The following is a 23,699-nucleotide window of genomic DNA, read 5'->3' on the forward strand; positions in this document are numbered from 1 at the left end:
GTAGGATTCTGGGACCAGGAGGCCCGGCGCGACTCCCCGTTCCTTCAGCTTCCGGTCCCCGCCCGCCCCGCTAGCACTACGTTTCCGAGTCTCTATGATAACAACTTCCGCCCATCCCACTCATCGCGAGAACTAGGAGGCGCTGAAAATGGCGAGATCGTGAGTGCCACTGATTGGAGTCTGGAAACCCGACCGGGACTGGGTCGTGCAAAATCCGGAGGGGGGAGCCCTAACAGACCTGGGCTGCCGGGCCAGAGTGGCGACGCCGGGCGCGAGGGCCCCTGGGGGCCGAACAGCCGCCCGCGCGAAGAGCCCGCCTCTTCCCAGATGCCGCGTCACTGCTCCGCGGCCGGCTGCTGCACACGGGACACGCGCGAGACGCGCAACCTCGGCATCTCCTTCCACAGGTCAGCGCGCGTGCGTGCTGGCGCGCGGGCCCGGTACGCCTGCGCCGCCTCGCTATGCGCGGCCGGGGCGAGAGCGCGGAGGGGGACGCGTCCCTGGGAGACCCGCCGGCCGGGGGCCGCCGCTACGACCCTCAGTCAGCGTGGTCTCTCGGGGCGGGGGGCGCTTTCCTGACAAAGCTGAAAGGTCCCGTGCAGGCTCTTTCGGGGCGGCTGGGGTGCCTGAACCCGGGCCCGCGGGCAGCCGGGTTCTGAGCAGATTCCGTGGCCCCGCAGGCTTCCCAAGAAAGACAACCCAAGGCGAGGCTTGTGGCTGGCCAACTGCCAGCGGCTGGACCCCAGCGGCCAGGGCCTGTGGGACCCGGCCTCCGAGTACATCTACTTCTGCTCCAAACACTTCGAGGAGAACTGCTTTGAGCTGGTGGGAATCAGGTGAGCGCGACCCTTTCCAGGCCTGTTCAGAGCCCCACCCTCGGCATCACTAGAAGGCATCCTCCCGTCCAGGGTGGGGGGGAGGGAGGGAGAGCGAGCCTGAGAACTCCAGTTCCTGCGCGAGTGGTGGCACACCCGGTAGAGCACACGCGCTGTCCCGCCCAAGGACTGGGGCCCAAACCCACCGCTGCTCCTGTTTCTCTCCCCCTCTCCTCTCTACCTCTCCCTTCCAATTTCTCTTTGACTTAGCAAAGTAAAGGAAGGGGAAGATGGCTGCCAGGAATGGTGGGTTGGTCCTGCAGGCACCAAGCCTTGCTGATAACATTGTTGGCAAGCACACACCTCTCTGGCCCCTCTGGAAAGTCTACAATTAAAGTACTTCTGGGAGTCAGGCGGTAGCGCAGCAGGTTAAGCACACGTGGTGCAAATCAGCAAGGACCGGCATAAGGATCCGGGTTCAGCCCCGGCTCCCCACCTGCAGGGGAGTCACTTCACAGGCAGTGAAGCAGGTCTGCAGGTGTCTATCTTTCTCTTCCCCTCCGTCTTCCCCTCCTCTCTCCACTTCTCTCTGTCCTATCCAACAACAACAACATCAGTAATAACTACAACAGTAAGACAACAAGGGCAACAAAAGAGAATAAATAATTTTTTAAAAAATCATTTTAAAAAAAAGTACTTCTGGGTAGCCTAGTTCTAGTGGAGCCTTTTCCCACACCTTAACTTTGAGGTGTCCTGCAAGATGAGATTGAGGTGGCTCTGCTGAAGTTGGCATTCAGCAAACTAACTGCCACGTGGCTTCCCACCTCCCTTGGTGCCAACCCCGGAGCGTTCTAGAGCACACACTGACTTCAGACACCTGTGCGTCATCCTGGAAGTCACCACTTAATCCATCTCAACCAGCCACTTTCCCCCATAGCGGCTATCACAGACTGAAGGAAGGGGCAGTGCCCACAATATTCGAGTCTTTCTCCAAGTTGTGCCGGACATCCAAGACCAAGAAGCACAGTTACTCTCCTGACCTCCCTGACGTATGTCGACTCCGACGGTGCAGGAAGCGGTATGTACGAGAGTGGCCTGGCAGCAGGGGTACACACATGCAACACTCCCACCCTAAGTGTTTGGGACTGGGCTTTAGGGTGCACAGGTGAGCTAGTAAAGTGGGACCTGGCAAGCCCTTAACCTGGCCTGTTGTCTTTCTCTCCCCACAGCTGCTCTGAGGGCCAAGGGCCCACAACCCCATTTTCTTCATCACCGCCCACTAATGTCACCTGCTTTCCTGTAGAAGAGGCCTCAGCACCTGCTACTTTGCCAGCCTCCCCTGCAGGGAGGCTAGAGCCTGGCCTCAGCAACTCCTTCTCAGACCTCCTGGCACCCCTTGGTGCCCAGGCAGATGAAGCAGGCTACAGTACCCAGCCTTCGCCAGAACGGGAACCAGAGCGTCAGCCATCCCCTCTTGAGCCTCGGCCAGTCTCACCCTCAGCCTACATGCTGCGCCTCCCGCCCCCTGCCGGGGCCTATATCCAAAACGAACACAGCTACCAGGTGGGCAGTGCCCTGCTCTGGAAGCGGCGGGCTGAGGCTGCACTTGATGCCCTGGACAAGGCTCAGCGACAACTGCAGGCCTGTAAGCGGCGAGAGCAGCGGCTAAGGTTACGGCTGACCAAGTTACAGCAGGAGCGGGTCCGGGAGAAGCGGGCACAAGCAGATGCCCGCCAGACTCTGAAAGAGCATGTACAGGACTTTGCCATGCAGCTGAGCAGCAGCATGGCTTAGTGAGAGGCCATTCTTCAGCACTCTGCCCGCCATCTTCCTCAGAATCGAACTGGAAAAGGACCTGATCTGAACTTCGTCCACCAGGCCAAGCATAATCTGGAGCTTTATCCACCAGACAAATAAAGTGAATTCTAGAAGGTCACACACTGGTTCAGCTGAGGACTGGATGAAATCCTCCACTGGGTACTGGCTTTATTCCCCATACAGTGGCTATAGCCTCTGAGGGTTCAAACCCTGGAATCCAAGTGCTTGGCTGTGGGAAGCAGAAGCCCCAGCCATCTGTCTAAAACTCTATGCCCCTCAAAGTTCGCTAAGGTGCATGAAGGTTTGAGTAAAGGTACTGGGGCAAGGCCAGATACCCATTACTTGGTACCTGAAAGCCAAACAGCTGCTTTAAAAACACTCAATACTGGGGCCTGGTTGTGGCACATCCAATAGAATGCATGCTACCTTGCATGAGGACTGAAATTCAAGGCCCCCATTCCCCACCTGCAAGGGAGAAAGCTTCATGAGCAGTGCTGTGCTGCATGAGTCTCCTCTTTTCTGTCTTTGTCAAAAAAAAAAAAAAAAAAAAAAACACTGGAAACAGTGGAGTCACAGAGTCATCAAGGCCCAGCAACAACCCTGGTGGCAAGGAAAAACACACACATACACACAACCCAGGCCACATCCAGTTCCTTTGCAGAAATAGAACACATATATGCTCAGCTCAGTCTGCACAGCACCAGCAGGACAGATGTGCTGTAGCCTTGGCCTGTAAACAGGTCCCCTGGTCACCACTGGACAAGGGTCATCTGAAAGACAAGGACATGGGGTGACAATCACTGACCTGAGGCTGCTGTAGTTGGCAGCAGTGATAACCCAATGGTAGTCATTAGTCATTAGAGGTCTGGGAAGATAGGTGGGGAATGTGGAGGCAGACCTGACCTCAACCAGTGTTTTATTCCACTGGAACCTGAAAGACCTCACTGTCCACAGTTGAGGCAGACTTGGTCCCTGGGGTGATTTTAACTACATTATGCCCCCCTTCTGCTCACAGTAGCCCCAAGAGCACGGGGGAGCTGTTTAGTCATGGAAACTGCCATGGCACATTTTGAATTTTGTGCTGAGGACTCTTGGGATGCTGCTTCATTCATTCATGTCATACTGAGAGCAATGACAGTGAATGACTAGTTACAAGAGTCAGCAAGACTGCTTGCCGCTGGCTTGCAGAGATTGACCATGCACTTGGCTGTTTCCTGACATGGGTGGACTTTGATAGGGGTGCCCAACTGCCCTGAGGGCTCATAAGGTAGGTGGCAAGGCAGTTGCATACACAGTTGAGCACACGTTACTATGCAAAGATGTGAGTTCAAGACCCTGCTCCCCACTAGAATTCTAGGGGGGGACACTTAACAAGCAGTGAAGCAGGTATCTCTCCCCTCTCAATTTTTGTCCTAATAGAAAGTTAAAAAAAAATTTAAAAAGGCTTCCAGGAGCAGTGGAGCTGGCACTGAGCCCTGATGATAACTATATTAAAAAAAATAAAAAAGGTACTGTGGAGTGGTAGGTATATTTGCATAGGCACAAGCAGAAAGATGATTTCCCCAAAGTGGCTTCCTAGCACTTTAAAAGAGGGCAGAAAGGGCCCCTTGGGTTCTTGCTCCCTGAGGAGGCAGGACAGTGCCTTCAACATTGGGATGGGCTTGCATACGCCCTTACAGAAAGGAACAGGCAGGACCCTACAATGTGGCACAGAACAAAAGGAGCAGAAGGGGCCAGGACAGCCCACTGCCAGGCTCCACGATCTCCCCTCAGGAGCAGGGGTGCCTACTTGAATTCCTCCCCAGCCTCTCACACACCTGATTGAGCTCCCTTGGGCAGGGGGATTCTGACCACACGGGTACAGATAGGCTGATGTCAAGTCCTGGGGCCACATGGCTGGCACTTAGCTCTGGGAGGGCCAAGGAGCAAAGCACCAGAGCCACAGTAACTGCCACCCAGGTGTGATAGGTAGTACTGTGTTGACTTTAATGGAGGTATGTCTATGACAATAAATACTCAAGGACAGGTGGGGACCTGGGGAGCATCTCCCTGACTTCATAGTCCCCTCTGGGTCTCATATGCACATGGATGGGTGGGACGCCCTGGAAGCCAGGCTTAGCCCAGTATGATTGTGTGGGAGCTAACCTCGGGGCCCTTCAAACTCGGAATTCATCTCAAGTCAGACTCTGTTCATCACTGCTGCCCATACACCTCTGGCAAGGGTGAGGAGGATGGCATGCAGCCTTGCCTTAATGTGTGTCCATCCCTGGCAGGTCTGTCTCTGTTGTTGCTGTCTCCCCACTGCTGGGGCACAGCCAGGACCCTGCCTCCTGCTGTTTCCACTCTAACCTCCATCCCAGGAGGGTGCCAGTCAGGGGGCCCACTTCATCATCGACACTCCGTTGGATCTGGGCCCTCAGCTATGAGGTGGCATTTGGAACCCCCTAGGTCCCCTCAGCTCCCTTCTGAGATTCTGGGCATTCTGGCCCTTGGCTGGCAGGTCCAACCACTCCACTGCAGGCACAAGCATGGTTGATGCAGTCTTTGTGGTGGGCAGGGCCAGGGGCAGGCATTATCCACACATGGGTCGGTAGCACCTGTGCCCTCAGATGTCGGCACCCAGCTCTGCACACTGCTTGTCGGAGATGTGGGAGGCCAGGGATTCTATGATGTCAAGCAGAAGCTGCTGGCTCAGCAGGCGCAGTGTGGGCAGCTTGGAGACCTATGGGAGGCAACCAAAATGGTGGAACCCGTCATGGGCATACCATGGTGGACTGAGTCATCTGGGGAGGGGGAGAGGTCAGTGAGCCTGCTATTGAAGAAAAGGGGCAGTCTAAATTACTGTTTTCCACCCCCCCAACACACACACACACACAGGACCATGAGTCATGCCAGGGGAGGGCCCTGACCTTGGTGAACTGGTGCACGATGATGTGCAGGCAGTGCCGCTTCATGTCCAGAGCCTGTGTCTTGTCTGCTGCCTCCAGGATCTGGAATGTCAAGCTCCCTGAGGCACTGCCCCACCTCTCACCCCTCCACCCACATTCACACAAGGTGAGCTACCTGCAGCACATTCTGCACTGTCACGTTCATCTCCAGGTTCTGTTTGCAGTAGGCCTGGAGTCGATTGTTGTAGAAGCCGTAGTAGTAGGGGGCCGCGAACAGGTAACTAGGCACTGGTTAAGGAGCTGCAGGCCAAAGTCTGACCTCCCACCCCTGCTCTCCCCTAGCCCCCTGATAGATAGCTGGAGCTCCGTGTCCACCAGAAAGATGGGCTGCCACCTCCTTGCTCAGAACCAAAAGGAGCGACGCTAGGAGAGACTGTCCTGGGGCTCCAATCCAGGCAAGACACTCTCAATGGACTCTGAACCACTAAGGGCATCAAAAGTCCCCCTTAGGTTCCAAAGAAAAACAGTTCTCTCCTTGAGGAAAATGCTCAGACCACCATGGAGGTGACTTGATGTATCCCCCTATACCTGTTTGTCAGCAGCCCAGAGCAGTAACCACCCTTCCTCTGGACCATTGCGAGAGCTGAGAAATCACCTGCCCCCTTGGCTGCAAACCCTTCTGTTATCAGCAGCCTCAGAGGACCCTCCCAAACAGCACTGGGGCACTAGCAAGTCCTTGGGAAATGGCCTGGTGAGACAGTTGGGTTCCAAAGTAGCCCAGGTGGGTGTTGGGAGCCCTTGGGGACTGGGAAGTGCTCTTGGAGTTGAGGATGCAGGGAATCCTCCGGTGGCATGTTGACTTCACCGTAGTAGATGTAGCGCAGCATAGACTCGAAGGCCTGCCTGCTGGGCACCATCTCTCCGATGGAGATGTTCACCTGCCCATCCTCAGGCATGAAGGACCGGAACATGGCCTCAAAGTAGCTGCAGACGGGGCGGCTCTCAGGGAATGCTGCCAACAACCTATCCCTCCCCACCCCCCAACCCTGTAGACACTCGTTCCACCCACCTGGACCGAGCAGCCAGGATGGCCTTGTGGGCTGGCCGTGGGTGCCCGTCCAGCAGTAACGTGATGTCACAGAACTCTGAGCCAGCTCCTTCCAGGTAAGCTTTCATGTCCTGGATCAGAGATGTGCCTGTGGTGGGCAGACGAAGAGTCTCTAAGCAGGTGCCTCTTGCCCCCAGCAGTCCCCAAGCCAGATGTGGCTCCTGGCTCCCTTGGGCCTTCATGGTCATTGTCTCCTACATTTCTGCCCAAGCTGCTGACCTGGACAAAGCCTCCCCTAAGCCAGAGGCCTCACTCTGGCTGTCGGGACACCACCAGGCCATATTCTCTTCTCTCCTTACCTCAGAATGCAGTCTTTAGGCCGGCCCACCCCACAGAATCTGTTGTTCCACATGGCCCACTGAGCCCTCCTCTGGGCCTGTGACATCCTATGCACCCAGGTATCATCTGAAGCCAGTGGCCAGGGCAGCACAGGCCTCAGGAGGGTGTGAGGTGCAGGCTATTCTCACCCTCACCAGACTCAGTGGTAGATGTGCCTGGAAGAGAAGTCTGGCAACTAACCACTAGGACCCTGAGCACAGCACTTCCCTCACTGTCCTCAGGGCAGGCACCCCAGCTACTCCTGCCCCTGATGTGCAGCCCCATCAGTTGGGGGTTCCCCCTTTAATGGAGCCTGGACCTGCGGGGACCCATGCCCAAGCTCTCAGACATCCACCCAAGGTGAGTCACTGCAGTTGGCCATACTCAGAGAAGGGGTGCAGGGCTTCCTACCAATGTCCACAGGCTGGTCTGAGGGGGCCCGAGAGGGGGGCTGCTGCTTTCGGCGTACAATCTCCACGATCAGTGGGGACGAAAGGCGCTCAAACTCCTTCATCATGATCACCTGGTTGAAGTGGGACTCCTTTACCACGAAGTTTAGGCAGTGTTCCTGGGACAGACAGGCAGGGCAGGCAGGCAGTAAGGTTAGGGCCACAGGCAGGGCAGGGAAGGGGCTCATGACAGGGTGGGGGAGTTCGGGCAGACCCAGCATGCACCTTGAGCTGGCCCAGCTGCAGCCTGGCGGCACTCTCACACACAACCAGCACGTTCTGCAGGTCCACAGAGGCCTCGATGTACTGCCGACACAGCTGCTCCAGGCGGCACAGGTGAAAGCTCAGGGCCAATTTGTACACGTCCATGATGAGCAGCACGTCTTCCACGTGGCCTGCGCCCAGACACTCCCTAAGTCTTGGAAGTGGTAGGAGTGGAGCAGGGATGGTGGCCCTGGCCTGGCCTTGTGACAGTGTTCTGGGACCAACTGGCAGGAGCAAAGCCTCAGGGGCCCTTGGTGGCTGCTTCCTCTGAGTCTCAAGGAGGGGCTGCCCACACCCCACCCTGTACTGGCTTTGCCCCTGCCCCTGCCCCAGACAGACCTTTCCTTGGGTATTTGATCTTGTCAGTGTAGAGAAACTGCATGAGCACCTCAAAGGGCCGGGCTTCGGCCTCACGGATGGCTACTCGAAGCAGGGGCAGCTGGACCCCACCAACAGCTGCACTGGATACCTCCCTGGGGGCCAGGCTTGCCTCCTCCTCAGGCTTCTGTGGGGGGAGGTAGGGACACTCAGGGGCATCCTGATGAAGGTAGTTGTGGGGCAAACGGGACAGGGTGGGGACCTCACCTGGGCCAGCCGCTCCCGCGCCTGCACGATCTTCCTGCGGAGCCAGCGGCTTCGAGCTGTGACAATGGCCATGTGGCCCTGCACACATTCCTCCTTCTGCAGCAAAAAGAATGCTTGGTGGAGGGCACGGGCCCTTCCCCCTAGGAGGGATGGGCACTGTCTGGCCTAGGGGCTTCAGATGCCAGCACTGGCACAAACCCTCACTCTCCAGCTCTGTGGGCAAAGTAGGAGTGGCAGGGCACTCACCTCACCCAGCACGAACTCCACGTCACAGAACTGGCGACTCTCCCACAGCCGCCCATAGTCTTCATGCAGCGTGCACTTGGGGTAACAGGAGAACTGTAGGAGAAACTCCAGTGTTGGCGGGGGAAGTCACTATTACTTCCCTGAGCTGCCCTTGGACTACAGACTCCACCCAAGCTGTCAGGCTGCTAAGAGAAGCTGCCATCCTGCCAGGCTTGCCAGTCCTGGGTACTGTAGACAAGTCCCATCCATACTTGTGGGCCTCAGTTCCCCACCACCCGTTTGCCGTGTGGAGCTGCCTACCCCAAAGGCCTGTGAGCCCCACCTGGAACCTGTACATCTCCCCGCTCCGGATGTTGTTGTCCACTGTGCCCCCGAAGATATACATGGCATCTGAGATCACAGCAGCTGCGTGGAAGAGCCTCCCACTGGGCAGCTGGTGGGAGAATGGATCATTCAGCAGAGAGGGAGGGGCGAGGGCTCCAGCAGCCAGGCTGGCTGTGAGCAAGGCCATAGCAACACTGATCCAGAAGGTGGGGCCAGAGAGCAAACCCCCAGGTGCCGCCACAGATACAAGACCTGGGCAGAGGATGGCTGGCTCAGGCTTCTGGGGCCCCCAGCGTGGGCCAAGCAGGTGCTCAGCCTCCCCGACTGCACCAGCCTGCTTGGTTCCTGACTCTTGTCATACTTGCTGTGGCCCCGACAAAAACTTCTCTGACACTCAATCTTTCCATTTGTAAGAGGGGGCCAATCACAGGGCTGAGTAGGGGGAGTAGGGATAGAGTGGTAAAAAGGGCACCAGCCCTCACCTCTGAGGCTGGCGGGGCAGGCTGCTTGGCTGTGGTGGTGCCAAAGTCCAGGCCGAATACATCTCGAGACTTCTTGAAGCTGCCCCGCTCCTCAGAGGCCAGGGCAGGCACCTCCTCAGAAGCAGACACTCGCTCTGGCACCTCGGCCCCACCAACCTGGTGTGGACAGACAAGTGAGTATGCAGCCAGTGGGCAGGCTCTAGTAAGTACCCAGAGACCAGTCACCAACTCTGCCCCAGAGTGGCATGGCTGGGAAGAAGGAAAGTCACAGGACAAGAACCCTCCCAGCATGGCTGAGAGGGGGAGCCAGGTGCAAGTCCTTAGGGAACATCCTCAGCTCAGTGTAGAGGTGGTGTGAAAAGGAGTGTTCAAAGCCCACCAGCTGGACCGGCAACACAGCACCCTTGAAGAGTGCACTGCTGTGCAAGGTATGCAAACCAGGTTTGAGTCCAGCCTCTACTACCCTGAAGGTAACTTCAGTGCTCTGGTTTCTCTCTCTCTCTCTCTCTCTCCCCTTTTCTCTTTCTCTCTTACTTTCTCACTTTCTCTCTCTCTGTCTCTGCCTCTGTCTCACTCTTTTTTTTTTTTTGTCTCCAGGGTTATTGCTGGGGCTCTATGCCTACACCACGAATCCACTGCTCCTGAAGGCATTTTTTTCCCTTTTGTTGCCCATGTTATCATTGGTGTGCTTATTATTATTACTGTTGTTGTTATTGATGTCATTGTTGTTGGATAGGATAGAGAGAAATTGAGAGGGGGGAAGACAGAGGGGAAGAGATAGACACCTGCAGACCTGCAGACCACTTGTGAAGCGCCCCCCCCCCACCCCCCGGCAGGTAGGGAGTCAGGGGCTCGAACCAGGATCCTTACTCTGGTCCTTATACTTTGCGCCATGTGCACTTAACCTGCTGCGCTACCGCCTGACCCCGTCTCACTACTTTTATCTGGAAAAAAAAAGTCAGCCTGGAGTAGTGAATCCCTGGAGATGACCAAAATGTATAAACACATAAACACCCACAGGCTAAAAGGCAGGATGAGCTGGAGGGCCCCAGGCCCCAGGTGTCTTGCCCTGGCTCTATGGGAAGCAAGTCCTGGGAGCCCTCTGAGCTACGAAGGAGGTGATGGGAGTGCTGGTGGCCCATCTGTGGTTCAGAACCTACTGGCCCTGGGCCCTGGGTGACCTCTCTCTCCAGCTACCTGGTGACACTCACCTCACTGTCAGAGCTGGGCTGGACAACCTCCCAGGTTTGGAAGTCCACATCGTAGCAATGCAGCTCGTTGGGCAGTGTGTTGTCAGCTGCACCACCAAACACATAGAGGTGGCGATCAAAGGCTACCATAGTGTGCCCATAACGCCGCTGGGGGGGTGGCGGGGAGCCCCGGAGCAGATGTTCCGTGGGGATGCGTGTCCACCTGTGGGCATAGGACATGACTGTCAGCCACTGCTGGGGCCAGGCCTCCTGCTCCCATTGGCTCCATTTGGGCAGAAGCCCTCACTGTGGACCTGGAGGCCCCTGGGGAAAGTTAGGCGGGCCGAGGAAGAGTTGGCAGGGCATGTGCCCAGCAACCCGTCTCATTTCATTTGGACACAACTCTGTCTGGCTCCATACTGCCCACCCTGGGACCCTATCTGCGCTCCTCCTATGTCCCCAGCCATAGAGCAGGAGAAGAGGGGAGGTATCACTGCCAGAGCTGCCCCCTCTCTAGGGACTGGACTCCTACAGTCACATTCATCCCAACACATGGGAAGATCCCAGCAGCCCAGTCTCCACCCCACTTAGGGGAGCCACCAGATCCTTTCTCCTCATGTTTCTGTCACACCTGCACCCTCCAGGGGTTTCCCAGCACCCCTGGAAAACCCTCTTTGCTGTGTCAGCTGAAGAATCCAAACAGATGCTGGCCAATCAGGGCCATGTCATCTGGCTCCACACAGGCCTCACACATGCTGGGCTGCCAGGGGCCCATGTGGCATTACAGAGAAGCAAAGCCTGTCTCTAAGGACTGGGGCCCTGTGTGCCCTGGTGTGGGGGCTGGGGAGCTATGCAAGAGACCCTCCCACCCCTACCTCCTGATAAACACAAACATCGGCAGCTGCAGAGTTGGCCTGGTGCCAGTGGTTCCCTTGCCCAGGATGCACTGGGGGATGCCTGGGGAGTTCTTCCTTCCTAGCCAATACCCTGATGTCCAGGGCAGCTCTAAGTCCCTCCCCACGGCCCCTGGCCTATAGCCAGAACTCCTGTTCCCTCTCTTCCATTCACTCCTAAACAAGTCTGATGCATCACCTCTGGTCTTCTACCACCAGATGAGATGTCTTCTAGCCATGTGTCAGCGGTACTAACCACACCATTCATGGAATAGGCATGCCCTTCATGCTTGACAAGGAGGGGTGCTACCCAGACCCTATGATGCCCTGTCTATATAAAGACACCTGCATCTCTGCTTCACGAAGGCAGCTTGTCTGAGCCATTTGAACCCCAGCCTGTCATGTGGGACTCTGACCAGGGGACCGTGGGGCAGCTTTGAGGTTGGCACTTAATTTGGGGGTAGGGAGAAGCTGCCCACCTACTGCTGTGCCAGGGCCTCCTGCTCAGCCCAGCTTAAAAGGCCCGCTCCAAACATAGTCAGGGGCCCTGCTGACAAGGACACTCACGTCTTGTCTTTAAATTCAAACTGGAAGAGGTTGTTGGTTATCTTCGCTCCACTCTGGCCTGAGAACACAAACATCTTGTCCCGGCACACGGCCACAGGGAAGTTGCAGCAGGATGGAGGTATCTCCCCACTCTGGGCCACCTATGAGGGGAAGACAGCTCAGTCCTGGGCCTCTGTATGGCCTGGGTTTCATATGTCTTCATGCTGACACTGCTGAGTTAGAACTGCTTGTATTCTTGAAACTTCATCTGTATATGCAAGCCAACTAGTTAAGTTTTGCAGAACAGCTTGAAAAAAAATGGACCTAATTTAATTTCAGAAGTTGGACTTTCTAAAATCAAGATGAGGAAAGAAACCCCAAGGATAAAGACACGACACAATCTGTCAGACACCCCAGGGAATAACAGCGATCAGGATGCAGGACAGCCTGCAAACATTTGCTGTGTTCACGCAAGGCTGGACAACTGTCTGTCACACCTGCATTACATGTCTGTCAGTCATGTAATACACAGGCAGAGCACAGACCCTCTAAAACCCGCTGTTGAACTTGGTACTGAAGGCTGGGCATGTCAGTGGGGAGAGCCCAGTCAAGGATGGGGATGAGGCTGAGCTTGGTGAGGCACCCCCACAACCCCATCACACCGCTCGGTCCCTCACCTCCTCCCAGCAGGTGAGCTCCCGGTCCTGGAGGCCAATGGTCCACATGTCGTTCAACCTGCATTAGGATAAGGGGTCAGGATCCCCACATTGGGATCTGATTCTCAGGGTGTGTCTGGGCACCAGGAAGGAACATCTTGTCATGTGGGACCCTGGCCAGGGGACCAAGAGGTAGCTGTAAGGTAGGTACTTCAACTATGGGGAAGAGGGGAGGCTATACCAAACTGTGGCTGTGCTAGGGCCCCTCCTAGGCCCAGACAGGAACCAACAGCCTCAAGCACACCTCAGGCAGGGATACTGAGGGCAGGGCCAGTCATCCACTCAGCTGTCCTTCCAAGACTAGGTGAGGACTATGAATAGGCAACACTCACAGAAATCCGCACTAACATTATGCCATTCAGAGTTCTATAGAGCTGACCTTCAGGGGGGGCGAATACATGCTGTGTTTGCATTCAGAGAAATACAGCAGGTCACAACCAGGCCACCCCATCACCTGAGGCCTTATTCAGGGAGCCATGGGGTTCCCACACAAGACATAGGCCTAGACCTCTAACAGATCCCTCTTGCCACTCTCACTGGACATCTCTATCAGGAACAACATAATGGACCCCTTTGTGGGCCCCTATGGACCTTGCCCTCAATGTGGATCAATAATGTTAGGGAATGTTCCTCTCCAAAGGGAGGTTGGACAACATACTCTACCTACTACCCGAGGAAGATGGGTCCTGAAATTTGTGCAGCCTGGAATGTTTCTAGCCATGAGCACAGAATGTGAGCCCAGACCTACAGGGATGCAGAGGTTACATAGGCTCCTGTGTTGAATATGGGCCCCAGATCAAACCGGTGGGGGCTACAGTTAATAATATTTATATACTTTTCCCATATTTGGGAGCTACTCTCTTCCCTGATCCAGCTTTCCAGTCCTTTTTCCAATTATGACACCATCTCCCCAGACAATAACCTGGGTCCACCTGCATATTAGATGTCAGGCGAAGGAAAAAACTAGTAAAGTCATGGGCCCTCTGGAATATATCTAAAATATATCTACTAGCTTTTTCCAAAATGGAAACCCCAATCTTCGTCTGCAGTATTCATGCCTTTAGGTTCATGACTAGTCAACAATTTGTTTGGCTTTATATGTTAACTCTTTTTCAGCCACCAGGTTCTAGATGCTACCATGATGCCAACCTGACTTCCTTGGGCAGAGGACCCCACCATATGTCTTGGAGTTCTGCCTCCCCAGAGCCCTGCCTCACTAGGGTAAGAGAGAGACAGGCTGGGAATATGGATTGACCTGCCAACGCCCATGTTCAACAAGGAAGCAATTACAGAAAACCAGACCTTCCACCTTCTGCACCCCATAATGACCCTGGGTCCATACTCCGGAGGGTATTGGATATGGAGCTCTGGGGGTGGGCAGTGTCTATCCTATTGTCTTGTCAATGTTTCCATTTTATAAATAAAAAAAATAATAATAAAAGAAAAATATAGCAAAGTCCATTTTCTAAAACAAGGTGGGTGGGACCAGGTGGTGACCCACCTGGTTGAGCATACATTACATGGTTCAAGCTCCTGCTCCCCACCTGCAGGGGGAAAGCTTTGTGAGTGGTGAAGCAGGTGTCTCTCTCTCCCTTGCTATTTCCCCTTACCCTCTCAATTTCTGGCCATCTCTATCAAATAAATAGATAATCAATCAATCAAGGAAGGAAACGTTGAAAGCACAGGCAAGAGCCCTGTGGCGCCCTCCACAGGGGAGGGACTTTGTCTGCCTGCTCAGTCCTGGGATCACTCCTCACTGTGGGCCTGAGTCTCTGAGCCCGCCCAGGAATTCCAAGCATCGATGTCCTGCTGCTCCCCCAGCTCTAATGACTGACACACTTCTTTGCTCTGGAGGCCTGCCTACCCTCAGACGGCTGTCCAAACATGGACCATGGCGCTAGTTCCTTAGACTCCCCCTGGGAGCCCTCAGGGGTCCCAGCGCAGCTGGCTTCTCTGAAGACAGGGCAGCTCTCCTCTCTCTCTCAAGTATTATTTATTTATTCTTGGAAAGAGACAGAGAGAAATTGAGAAGGGGGAGATAGAGGAGAGAGACAGAGACATCTGCAGCCCTGCTTCACTACTCCTGCAGGTAGGGACCAGGGGCTTGAACCGGGGTCCTTGTGCACTGTAGTGTGAGCGCTTAACCAGATGCATGACCGCCTGGCCCCCAGCTCTACTTTCTGAGGAAGTAAAGGCTTTATCCCCTTTCCCAACAATCTGCCTCTCTCCCTCTCCTCCCCACTTCCCAGGGAGCCCTCCCGTGCCAGGTGGGTGTGCATGAGCTGAACTACCACTTACCTGGCATTGCCATCATAGCCTGCAAAGATCCATAGCTTGTCACTGTACACTGTGGCACCATGGGCTGACCTGGCAACTGGCAACCTGGAGCAGGACAGGGTGAAAGGGAAGCCACCCACTCAGTACAGCCCCAGTGTTGGTGCAGGGGCCACTCAGCCACATCTGCTGACACCAGAGCTCTTGGGGTAAACATGAGCAACAGGCTGAGCTCAGGAGTCTCCAGGTAGCTGCTGAGGGGACACAAATGTGAAGTCCATACAGGGACAGAGCCCTTTCCCAGATGTCACCAAAGCAGCACCAGGAGCGCTGGCAGAGCAGGACTACTGCAGAGCCCATGAGCAAGATATCCAGGCTCCTACTTTCTTTCTTTTCATTTTGTTTCTTTATTATTGGATAAAGATAGAGAGAAAATGAGAGGGAGTGGGGAGATAGAGAGGGAAAGAGACAAAGAGACACTTGTAGCCCAGCTCTACCACTTCTGAAGCTTCTTCCTTACAGGTGGGGACCAGGGATTTGAACCTGGGTCATTTACATTGTAGTGTGTGTGCTTAACCAGGTGCACCACTGCCTGACCCCTTCTTTCTTTCTTTCTTTCTTTTCTTTTCTTTTTTTTCTTTTTTTTTTTTTTTACCAGAGCCCTGCTCAGCACTGGCTCATGGTGGTGTGGAGGACTGAACCTGGGACATCGGAGCCTCAGGCATGAGAGTCTCTTTGCATAACCACTATGCTATCTACCCCCACCTTTATTCTACTTTCTGATAGGAGGAAGTCTTGTGTGCCAGAAGGATGCCTCAGAGAGGCACAGCTGAGAAAGATGACCCATCCCTGCTTCTGGCCACTGTCTACCCCCAGATTCTCTGGGCCTCAGCCCTTCAGGGTAGTGCTACAGGTCCAGCTCTACTGGCCTAGATCCAGGCCTATTGCCCCATAGGACCACCAGGATGACCCTCAGGGTTTCAGCAGAGTCTCTCACCGGCCTTCAATTTTCCACTCAGTCCACTGGCCAGTCGCAAACTTGTATTCAAAGAGGTCATTTTTATTCTTCAAGTTGGAGTTGGAATAAATGTCTCCGGTGTAGCCCCCTGGATGGAGAGATTGAGTAGGTGTCACACTCAAAAACATAGCATTTCAGGTGGTTGGAGGGGCAGAGGAATCTGGCCCCCTTTAAAATGTAAGTTGGGACTCCCTTCACCAACCTCCAAGGGGGCCCGGCAATTTCCTGCCTCTGTGCAAGGTTCTGAGAACATATCTGGCCCAGGCAGAAGTGGACCCAGAGGCAATTCCAGCCCCGGGAGACCAGAGCAGTTAGGGAAATGGGCCAAGGACGTCAGTGGCTGGTAAGGAGTGCTAATCCAGCACAGGGACTAGGGCACTTGGACAGACAAGGGTGAGGAGAGGATGGAGAGGTCAGCCAAGCACTGCACATAAGCTCGAGGCCTGGCACGGGGGCAGGGATGCTGTGGGCCTGAGTAGCAGCTCACCAAAGACAAACATGCTGCTCCCATAGACAACAGCCGAGTGGTGGTAGCGAGGGGCTGGTGGGGTCCCGGTGGTGAAGGCCCTGGGGTGAGGTGAGTGCAAGCGTTCAGAGGATGTCAGTGGGGGAGTCAGCTGCTAGGCAGCCCCAGACACCCTCCACATTTACTTTCATCTTTTCATTCAGAAGTGGACCTGTCTTATAGAAACTTAAAACAAAATGCCAATAAGGAAAAACAAAACCAAAAAAAAGTGCCAAGTTTATGTGTAATCCCTGTTGGAAACCCTGCTTACACTTTGAGGTCTCCCCACCTCCCAATACATACCTGCCTCTCTGAGTAGCTGCATCTTTGCTGTGCTGGGGAGGAACTGGGGATCCTGCATATAGATCATATCTACAAGAGGCCTTCTGCCTACTCCCCCTCTTTTGTCACAGCAGGGCTCTACACCTGTGTGATAGTACCACTACCAGAAGACTCTCTCTTCTTATAATTTAAGACAGAAAGACAGAGGAAGAGGCAGAGAAAGAGACAGAGAAAGAAGAGAGACATCACAGCATCTGTTGTGCATGGTGTTCCTATATAGTGCCAGGAGTTCAAACCCAGGTCTTCACACATGGTAAAATGTGAACTCTACCAGGTAAGCTATCTCCTGACCATCCACTTTTTAATATACTCTTAAGGGAGGAGAGAGAATCACTGCTGTACTGCTCCACCATCACATGTTCCTTTCTTTTATTTTTTAAATTTAAATTTTTTGGGAGTCGGGTAGTAGCACCGCAGGATAAGCGCACGTGACACAAGTGAAGCAGGTCTGCAGGTGTCTTTCTCTCTGCCCCCCTCTGTCTTCCCCTCCTCTCTCCAATTCTCTCTGTCCTATCTAACAACAACATCAATAATAACTACAACAATAAAACAAGGGCAAAAAAAAGGGAATTAAATATTTAAAGAATTTTAAATTTTTTGCCTCCAGGGTTATTTCTGGGGCTCGGTGCCTGTACTACAAATCCACTGCTCCTAGAGGCTATTTTTTTTTCCCTTTTTGTTGCCCTTGTTTTTTTATCATTGTTGTGGTTATTATTATTGTTGTTATTGATGTTGTTGTTATTAGGACAGAGAGAAATGGAGAGAGGAGGGAAAGACAGAGAGGGGGAAAGATAGACACCTGCAGACCTGCTTCACCGGCCCCTGAAGCCACCCCCTGCAGGTGGGGAGCTGGGGACCTGAACCAGGATCCTTACACCAGTCCTTGGGCTTCGCACTATGTGCACCCAACCCCCCATATGCTCCTTTCTATCTCTCTCATAAAAGTAGAAAATTGAGTTGGAGAGGTTGCTGAGTGGTATTGTGCATTCACAAGGTCCTGGGCTCATTTCCCTATAGTGCATGAGAGAAAGAGAGAAAGAAAGAGGGAGAGAAAGAAAGAAAGAAAGAAAGAGGGAAAGAAAGTAAGAAAGAGAATTAAGAGAAAAAATACTAAGAGCAGCTCATGGCATTCCAGGAGCCACTCTCTTCTCTCCCCTGAAGCATCCCTCTAGCTTTCCATACTGAACAGGACTCCATGTGGCAGTCTGGGCCTGGCATAATGCTGTCATATTTCCAGGGACATAGCATAGCAGAGACGCCTACCTGCACCAGGAGCAGTCCTTCACATCAAACCGCAGGAGATCATTGAGCATCGTCTTCCTGAAAGACAGCCACAAAGAGATGGCTTTGGCCCCAGGCTAGCCCTGCAGGACAAACCCCTAGGTCCCAGAAGATACATACCATGGGGGGGGGGGGGGGGGAGACTTTCAGAAGAGCCCAGCCAGGGCCAGGGAACCAGTTGCTGACCCTACAGGAAGCTCCCCAGCTGCTGTAGGCACCAGGGTTGCCATGCAGAACAAACTGCCTGGCATTAAGACCTAAGCATGACCCCAGCCAACCACTGCGCAACTTGATGATTTACACCTCACTCCAAGGTCCAGCATCCCCATTTGCATGGCCCCCTGGAATGTCTCAGCACCCCTTTCTCTGTGGCTGAGGCACCACAATGAGCATGCTTGCCCACATTTCAGGGGAAGTCCTTTTGCTTCTCTCTAACCTTCCTGTGATTCTTTATTGAAAGCCTGTACAAAAATTACACTAAAGCAGAAACAAAGTGAAAAAGAAACCCACTGGTCATCACCTAGCTCTTGTTCAACAATAAGAACCCAGCCTGCCCTGCAAGCCAGGCCTAGCCTAGAGTCCCTTGAAACTGCCTGGCTCAGTCTGTATCAGATGACTGTGCTCACCTCCTCCATTTACAGAAGAGGAAACAGCCTGGGTGACATAAGGGCCTGCTCAAGAACAAAGGGCTGGGAAGCTTGGAAGCAGAACTGTGACTGGAATCCCTGCCTTGTGGCAGAGGAGGTATCTTTCTTTGTGCCTGGTCTGTTTTTACAAAGTTGTAACTAGAGAGAGACAAAAATCAAACCTTGTTCTTCAGGACATTTCAGGACAGTCACACTGTAACAAAAGTGTTTCAGCTTGTCTCCACACACTTATCAGGACTACAGGGGATGTTGTCACCCACCACCCTATATGGATCACTGGCCTTTCCTAGTTTGGAGGAGTCTCATTAAGGTTCCAGAAACACGTGGGGGAAGCTGTCTCTTCATTTCATGTCTTCCTATGATGTTCATTGAGTTGTCTGTGAGATGGCAGGCTCCACCCTGACAGAAAAGATCACTAGTTCTGTGTTCTCTGGGGACCAGTGGAGCAGGTAGGAAGTGTTCCAGGAGGAAAGGAAAAGGCTGCCAGCTGGCCTGTGTAGTCCGAGGGGGCTCACTCACAGGGGCATCAGAGAAGAGGCAGTAAGGAAAGAATGGAGGCAGCAGCAAGGCCTGAGCGTAGTACAATCAAAACAGAGCAGGGTGGTCATGGGACCCAATGCAATGTTCAGTGAGAATGGAGGAGCAGTGATGGCCAAATGTTTAGAGTCACTCAAACTGCCAAAAGGGCTCAAGCTTTGACTCAGAAAGAGCCAAGAAGACACCCCCTGTTCCCCCCACACACATACACACAGTTATGAGCCAAGGAGGTGCATGATCCAACCTGCGTTTTTAATTGGCTTCCTCTGGCTGCTCAGGGAAAAAGAGAGGCTGTGGTAAAAACAGGCTGGAAGCCAGGGGAGGGGTCATTTATGCCCACATAAGCCCTGCCACTCAGTCTACAGGTCCTCTTGGAGTCATGCCCCCACCCTGTACCCCACCCTGCCCGCCCCAGTCTTAAGTAAGTGCTCCCAGGCAGAACTAAAGGAGAAAACTGCCGTGACAATCAAAGGTCAGCCAGCCATTCCTGGGCTTTCTGCTAGGTCCCGTGGAGAAGAGGAAGGGAAAGGACTCATGAACAGGGGGGCTTCTGCACTAACCCTGCACCCCCAGCACAAAGCCTGTGGTCACTGATGCCCCATGAGTGACCTGCCAGTGCAGGGCATGTGGCCACACAAACAGGTGAGAAGACCAGGCTGCCTACCCACAAAGTTCTAGCCTGATCTGAGCCCTGCCTGCCCAGGAGGCCAAGTTCCCATATCCAACAGACTCCCAATGTTCCGAAAGCCTTGGTGTGCACTTCTGGCTTTTGCTATACATGTGGATGAATGAATGAATGAATGAGTGAATGGAAGGGGTAAGTCCATCCAGGAGTGATGTTACTCTACACTCTCCCACCTTCAGACCTTGGCCCATGCTGATCTCTTTGTCTAGCATGCTCTTCTTTTACCTGGATCACTCCTACTCATCTTTCAGGCCATCAGTCCTTCCAGCAAGGTTTCTCTGACTGAAACTGGACCTCCTTTCTGATGGTATAGAGTAAGTTTCCTCCTGCACTCAGACCTAGTGGCTGACATAGCCCAGCTCACACTGAGACAGCCCACTCCCTTCAGGTTGGTCCATCTCCTGGGAATAGATCATGAAGAAGAAGGCCAGGGGAAAAAAAATAAAGTAGCTGCACAAACCATGGGTTTACCTGGATTGTTATCTTTCCCCAAGGAAAAAGTCACAAATAAATCGGGGCAGTTTGTGGAAATGGAGGTGTATACACTATAGTGGACCATCACACAGGCATCGCCAGGAAAGCTGTTTGCTATAGGACTTATATGGGGGAAGTAAATAAAGCGATCCTCTAGACCATCTTAGTTGATACACGAGCAAGTGGATGCAGATTAAGAGAGAAGTGCAAGGGAGGAAAAATACCCGACAGAGGTGGCAGCCAGTGTGAAGATGTCTTTCAAGGATGTGTACAATCAGATGGAGCAAAAAGGACACCTGCATGTACTGAGTGCGTGATACCCACCAGATATCTGCTGAGAGCTGTGAGTGCAGCGGACCTTGTGCATTGGGAAATTGAGGCAGAACACTTAGCTAGTATCTGGGAAGATAGCACAGAGCCGCAGAGGCCTAGTCCCCAAGGCCATGCTTTCCTCGTTGGTCCAAACACCCGGATGTTCAGACTCACCCATTATCGCCACCAAAGACGTAAATTGCGTCTTTATATGCCACCACAGTGTGCTTGCTACGCCTGGAGAGAAAGAAAAAGTGAGGGGGCCACGTGGTGTGCCCACCTGGTTAAGCACACGTTACCATGCACAAGGACCCAGGTTTAAGCCCCCCAGCCTCCCCCTGTAGGGGAATAGTCTTGAAAGTGGTGAAGCAGTGCTGCAAATGTCTCTCTGTCTCTTTCCTTCTCTAGATTCCCCTTTTCTCTTGATTTCTGGCTGTCTATCCAATAAATAAATAAAGATACTAAAAAAAATTGTTAAAGAAGAGAGAAAGTGAGCAGCAGTGAAGACAGGGCCCTCCTGGAGGCACCTGAGGAATGAGCCTAAACAGCCTGCTACAGAACTGTAGCAGGTGTCTCTCAACCATCAAGATCAGTGAGGGCCCATGAATTCTTTTTTTTTTAGATTTTATTTATTTATTAATGAGAAAAATAGGAGAGAGAGAGAATGAATGAATGAGTCAGACATCACTCTGGTACATGTGCTGCTGGGGATTGAACTCAGGACCTCATGCTTGAGAGTCTAGTGCCTTAGCCACTGCGCCATCTCCCGGACCACATGAATTCTATCAGTACTCATGTGGTCTGGGAGATGGTGTCGTGGATAAAGCATTGGACTCTCAACCCTAATGTCCCTAGTTCAATCCTCAGCAGCACATGCACCAGAGTAATGTCTGGCTCTTTCTCATCTCCTATCTTTCTCATGCATAAATAAAATCTCAAAAACAAAAATACAAAAAAACCTATCAGTATTTCCAAAGGACCTTGTATTTGAGGATCCAGGATCCAGGACACTGCCTACACACACAATGTAACTCCTGCCCCAAGCCACATTGCCTGCACCCGATTCCATCTGAACCCCTTCCCCTTGGTGCGATACCATGCTGGACACCACCCTAGACACTACTCAGGACACCATCCTTCCACCACCCAGGACACCATCCAGGACAACACCCAGGACAACACCCTGGACACCATCCTGGACACCACCCATCACCATACCCCACCTCAGGATTGGGGCCTAGCCCCCACTCGCCCCGGGCCTCCCCTCAAAGCCCTTTCCCCGTTCCCGGTGACGCCCCGCCTTACCGGGCCCCCACGAACTCGTCGCAGGGCGGGAGGCGCCTCCAGCGATGCACAGTCTCGAAGGGCCCAAAGTTGAGCGTCAGGTACTCGACACTGTCCGAGCAGCTGTGGTCAAAGTCTACGCTCGGGGCTACCTTGGACCGCGCGCCACCAGCCAGCGCCCCGGCCCCAATCGGGACTCCAGAGCCACCGGGTCCAGCCATTTCGGGGCCACCCCGACCAGCCACCTGGTCCGAGGCCACCGCCCCAGGACGCCTGGAGAAACTACAGTTCCCAGAGAACCCTGCGCCGCCACCGGAGGGGCACTTCCGGCCAGCATTGCAGCCTCGACCGCCCACACTTCCCGGCAAGCCTCCCCTCCCTTATGGCCTGATCTGCTGCTGTAGCTCCGCCTAAGGGTAGCGGGTATTCTCCTGGGCAACATTTCCCACGAATCGAGGGCTCCCAGTTCACTTTCAGGGAACACGGTGTTCAATTTCTAGTCCTCTCGGGAATTCATTTCCCTGGTACTCGCCCGGAAACCGCAGCCTGGAGACTAACCCGAGCTCCCGGCATGCCCCTACGTGGTTCCAGATGATACTCCGCACCCGGGACCTTAGATAAAAGGTTCCGGGCTTGCGGCGGCCTACCAATAAACCTTGCACCTGCTATCGGTATACTTATTGACTAGCAGGTGGCAGACTCTGCATTCATACCTACAGAAGAGCAGGGCCTAAAGTGGCGCAGTGGGTAAAGCATGAGGTCTTCCTTGAAAAATTCATGTTAAGTGAAATAAGTCAGAAACAGAAGGATGAATATGGGAGGATCTCACTCTCAGGCAGTTGAAAAACAAGATCAGAAGAGAAAATACAAGTAGAACCTGAACTGGAATTGGCGTATTGCACCAAAGTAAAAGACTCTGGGGTGGGGTGGGGGTGGGAGAATATAGGTCCAAAAAGGATGACAGAGGACCTAGTAGGGATTGTATTGTTATATGGAAAACTGGGAAATATTATGCATGTACAAACTATTGTATTTACTGCCAAATGTAAAACATTAATTCCCCAATAAAGAAATTTAAAAAAAAAACAGGAAAAAAATGAGGTCTTGAGTTCTATCCCTGGCATCAAATGTGAGTGGTGCACAAGTTCTCTCCCCACCACCCTGACCATGAATAAAGAAATAAGTCTTGGGGCGGGGGTAGATAGCATATTGGTTATGCAAAGAGACTCTCATGCCTGAGGCTCCAGAGTCTCAGGTTCAATCCCCCACACCACCATAAACTAGAGCTGAACAGTGCTTTGGTGGAAGGAAGGAAGGAAGGAAGGAAGGAAGGAAGGAGAAAGAAAGAAAGGAAAGAAGAGAAAGAGAGAAAGAAAAAAAGAAGCCTTTGGAGGGGGGAGAGAGCATCATGGTTTTGAAAACAGACTTTCATGCCTGAGGCTTCAACTCTTCATCTGCACTATTCCAGCCTTTAGGTTCATGATTAGTCAACAATTTGTTTGGCTTTATACGTTAACTCTCTTTTCAGCCACCAGGTTCCAGATGCTAGCATGATGCCAACCAGACTTCCCTGGATAGACAACCCCACCAATGTGTCCTGGAGCTCTGATTCCCCAGAACCCTTTTCACTAGGGAAAAAGACAGGCTGGGAGTATGGGTCCACCTGTCAATGCCCATGTTCAGTGGGGAAGCAATTAC

General features: G+C 53.3%; 2 protein-coding genes and 1 long non-coding RNA gene across 3 annotated transcripts in view; 2 read left to right on the top strand and 1 right to left on the bottom strand.

The window, feature by feature from the left end:
* LOC132539424 (uncharacterized) overlaps positions 1-23,699 on the top strand; it is a 279,884-nt gene that overhangs the window by 134,646 nt on the left and 121,539 nt on the right. The window lies entirely within an intron of this gene.
* Positions 145-2,751, top strand: THAP7 (THAP domain containing 7). Its single transcript, XM_007533777.3, has 4 exons — positions 145-407; positions 681-836; positions 1,753-1,893; positions 2,045-2,751. Exons 1-4 carry the CDS (start codon positions 328-330, stop codon positions 2,607-2,609), a joined length of 942 nt encoding a protein of 313 aa, XP_007533839.1. The 5' UTR covers positions 145-327; the 3' UTR covers positions 2,610-2,751.
* LZTR1 (leucine zipper like post translational regulator 1) lies at positions 4,596-22,898 on the bottom strand. The gene is made up of 21 exons (XM_007533774.3): positions 22,023-22,898; positions 20,892-20,954; positions 18,045-18,101; positions 16,422-16,501; positions 15,914-16,022; positions 14,941-15,024; positions 12,604-12,661; positions 11,948-12,087; positions 10,509-10,710; positions 9,298-9,453; positions 8,814-8,924; positions 8,492-8,584; positions 8,246-8,341; positions 8,000-8,165; positions 7,622-7,791; positions 7,359-7,515; positions 6,591-6,717; positions 6,356-6,505; positions 5,697-5,802; positions 5,543-5,623; positions 4,596-5,355 (listed from the first exon to the last, which is right to left on the bottom strand). Exons 1-21 carry the CDS (start codon positions 22,220-22,222, stop codon positions 5,239-5,241), a joined length of 2,523 nt encoding a protein of 840 aa, XP_007533836.1. The 5' UTR covers positions 22,223-22,898; the 3' UTR covers positions 4,596-5,238.

Source organism: Erinaceus europaeus, chromosome 1 (genome assembly GCF_950295315.1).
Source record: "Erinaceus europaeus chromosome 1, mEriEur2.1, whole genome shotgun sequence".
NCBI lineage: Eukaryota > Metazoa > Chordata > Mammalia > Eulipotyphla > Erinaceidae > Erinaceus > Erinaceus europaeus.

Bases quoted from the DNA above. Each gene is read 5' to 3' on its own strand.
- THAP7 (XM_007533777.3), top strand. From the start codon at position 328: ATGCCGCGTCACTGCTCCGCGGCCGGCTGCTGCACACGGGACACGCGC. The intron at 837-1,752 runs GTGAGCGCGACC...TTTCCCCCATAG, and splicing joins TTTGAGCTGGTGGGAATCAG to CGGCTATCACAGACTGAAGG. The intron at 1,894-2,044 runs GTATGTACGAGA...CTCTCCCCACAG, and splicing joins CTCCGACGGTGCAGGAAGCG to CTGCTCTGAGGGCCAAGGGC.
- LZTR1 (XM_007533774.3), bottom strand. From the start codon at position 22,222: ATGGCTGGACCCGGTGGCTCTGGAGTCCCGATTGGGGCCGGGGCGCTG. The intron at 8,342-8,491 runs GTGAGTGCCCTG...TTTTTGCTGCAG, and splicing joins TGGAGTTCGTGCTGGGTGAG to AAGGAGGAATGTGTGCAGGG. The intron at 5,803-6,355 runs GCATCCTCAACT...ACCAGTGCCTAG, and splicing joins ATGCCACCGGAGGATTCCCT to TTACCTGTTCGCGGCCCCCT.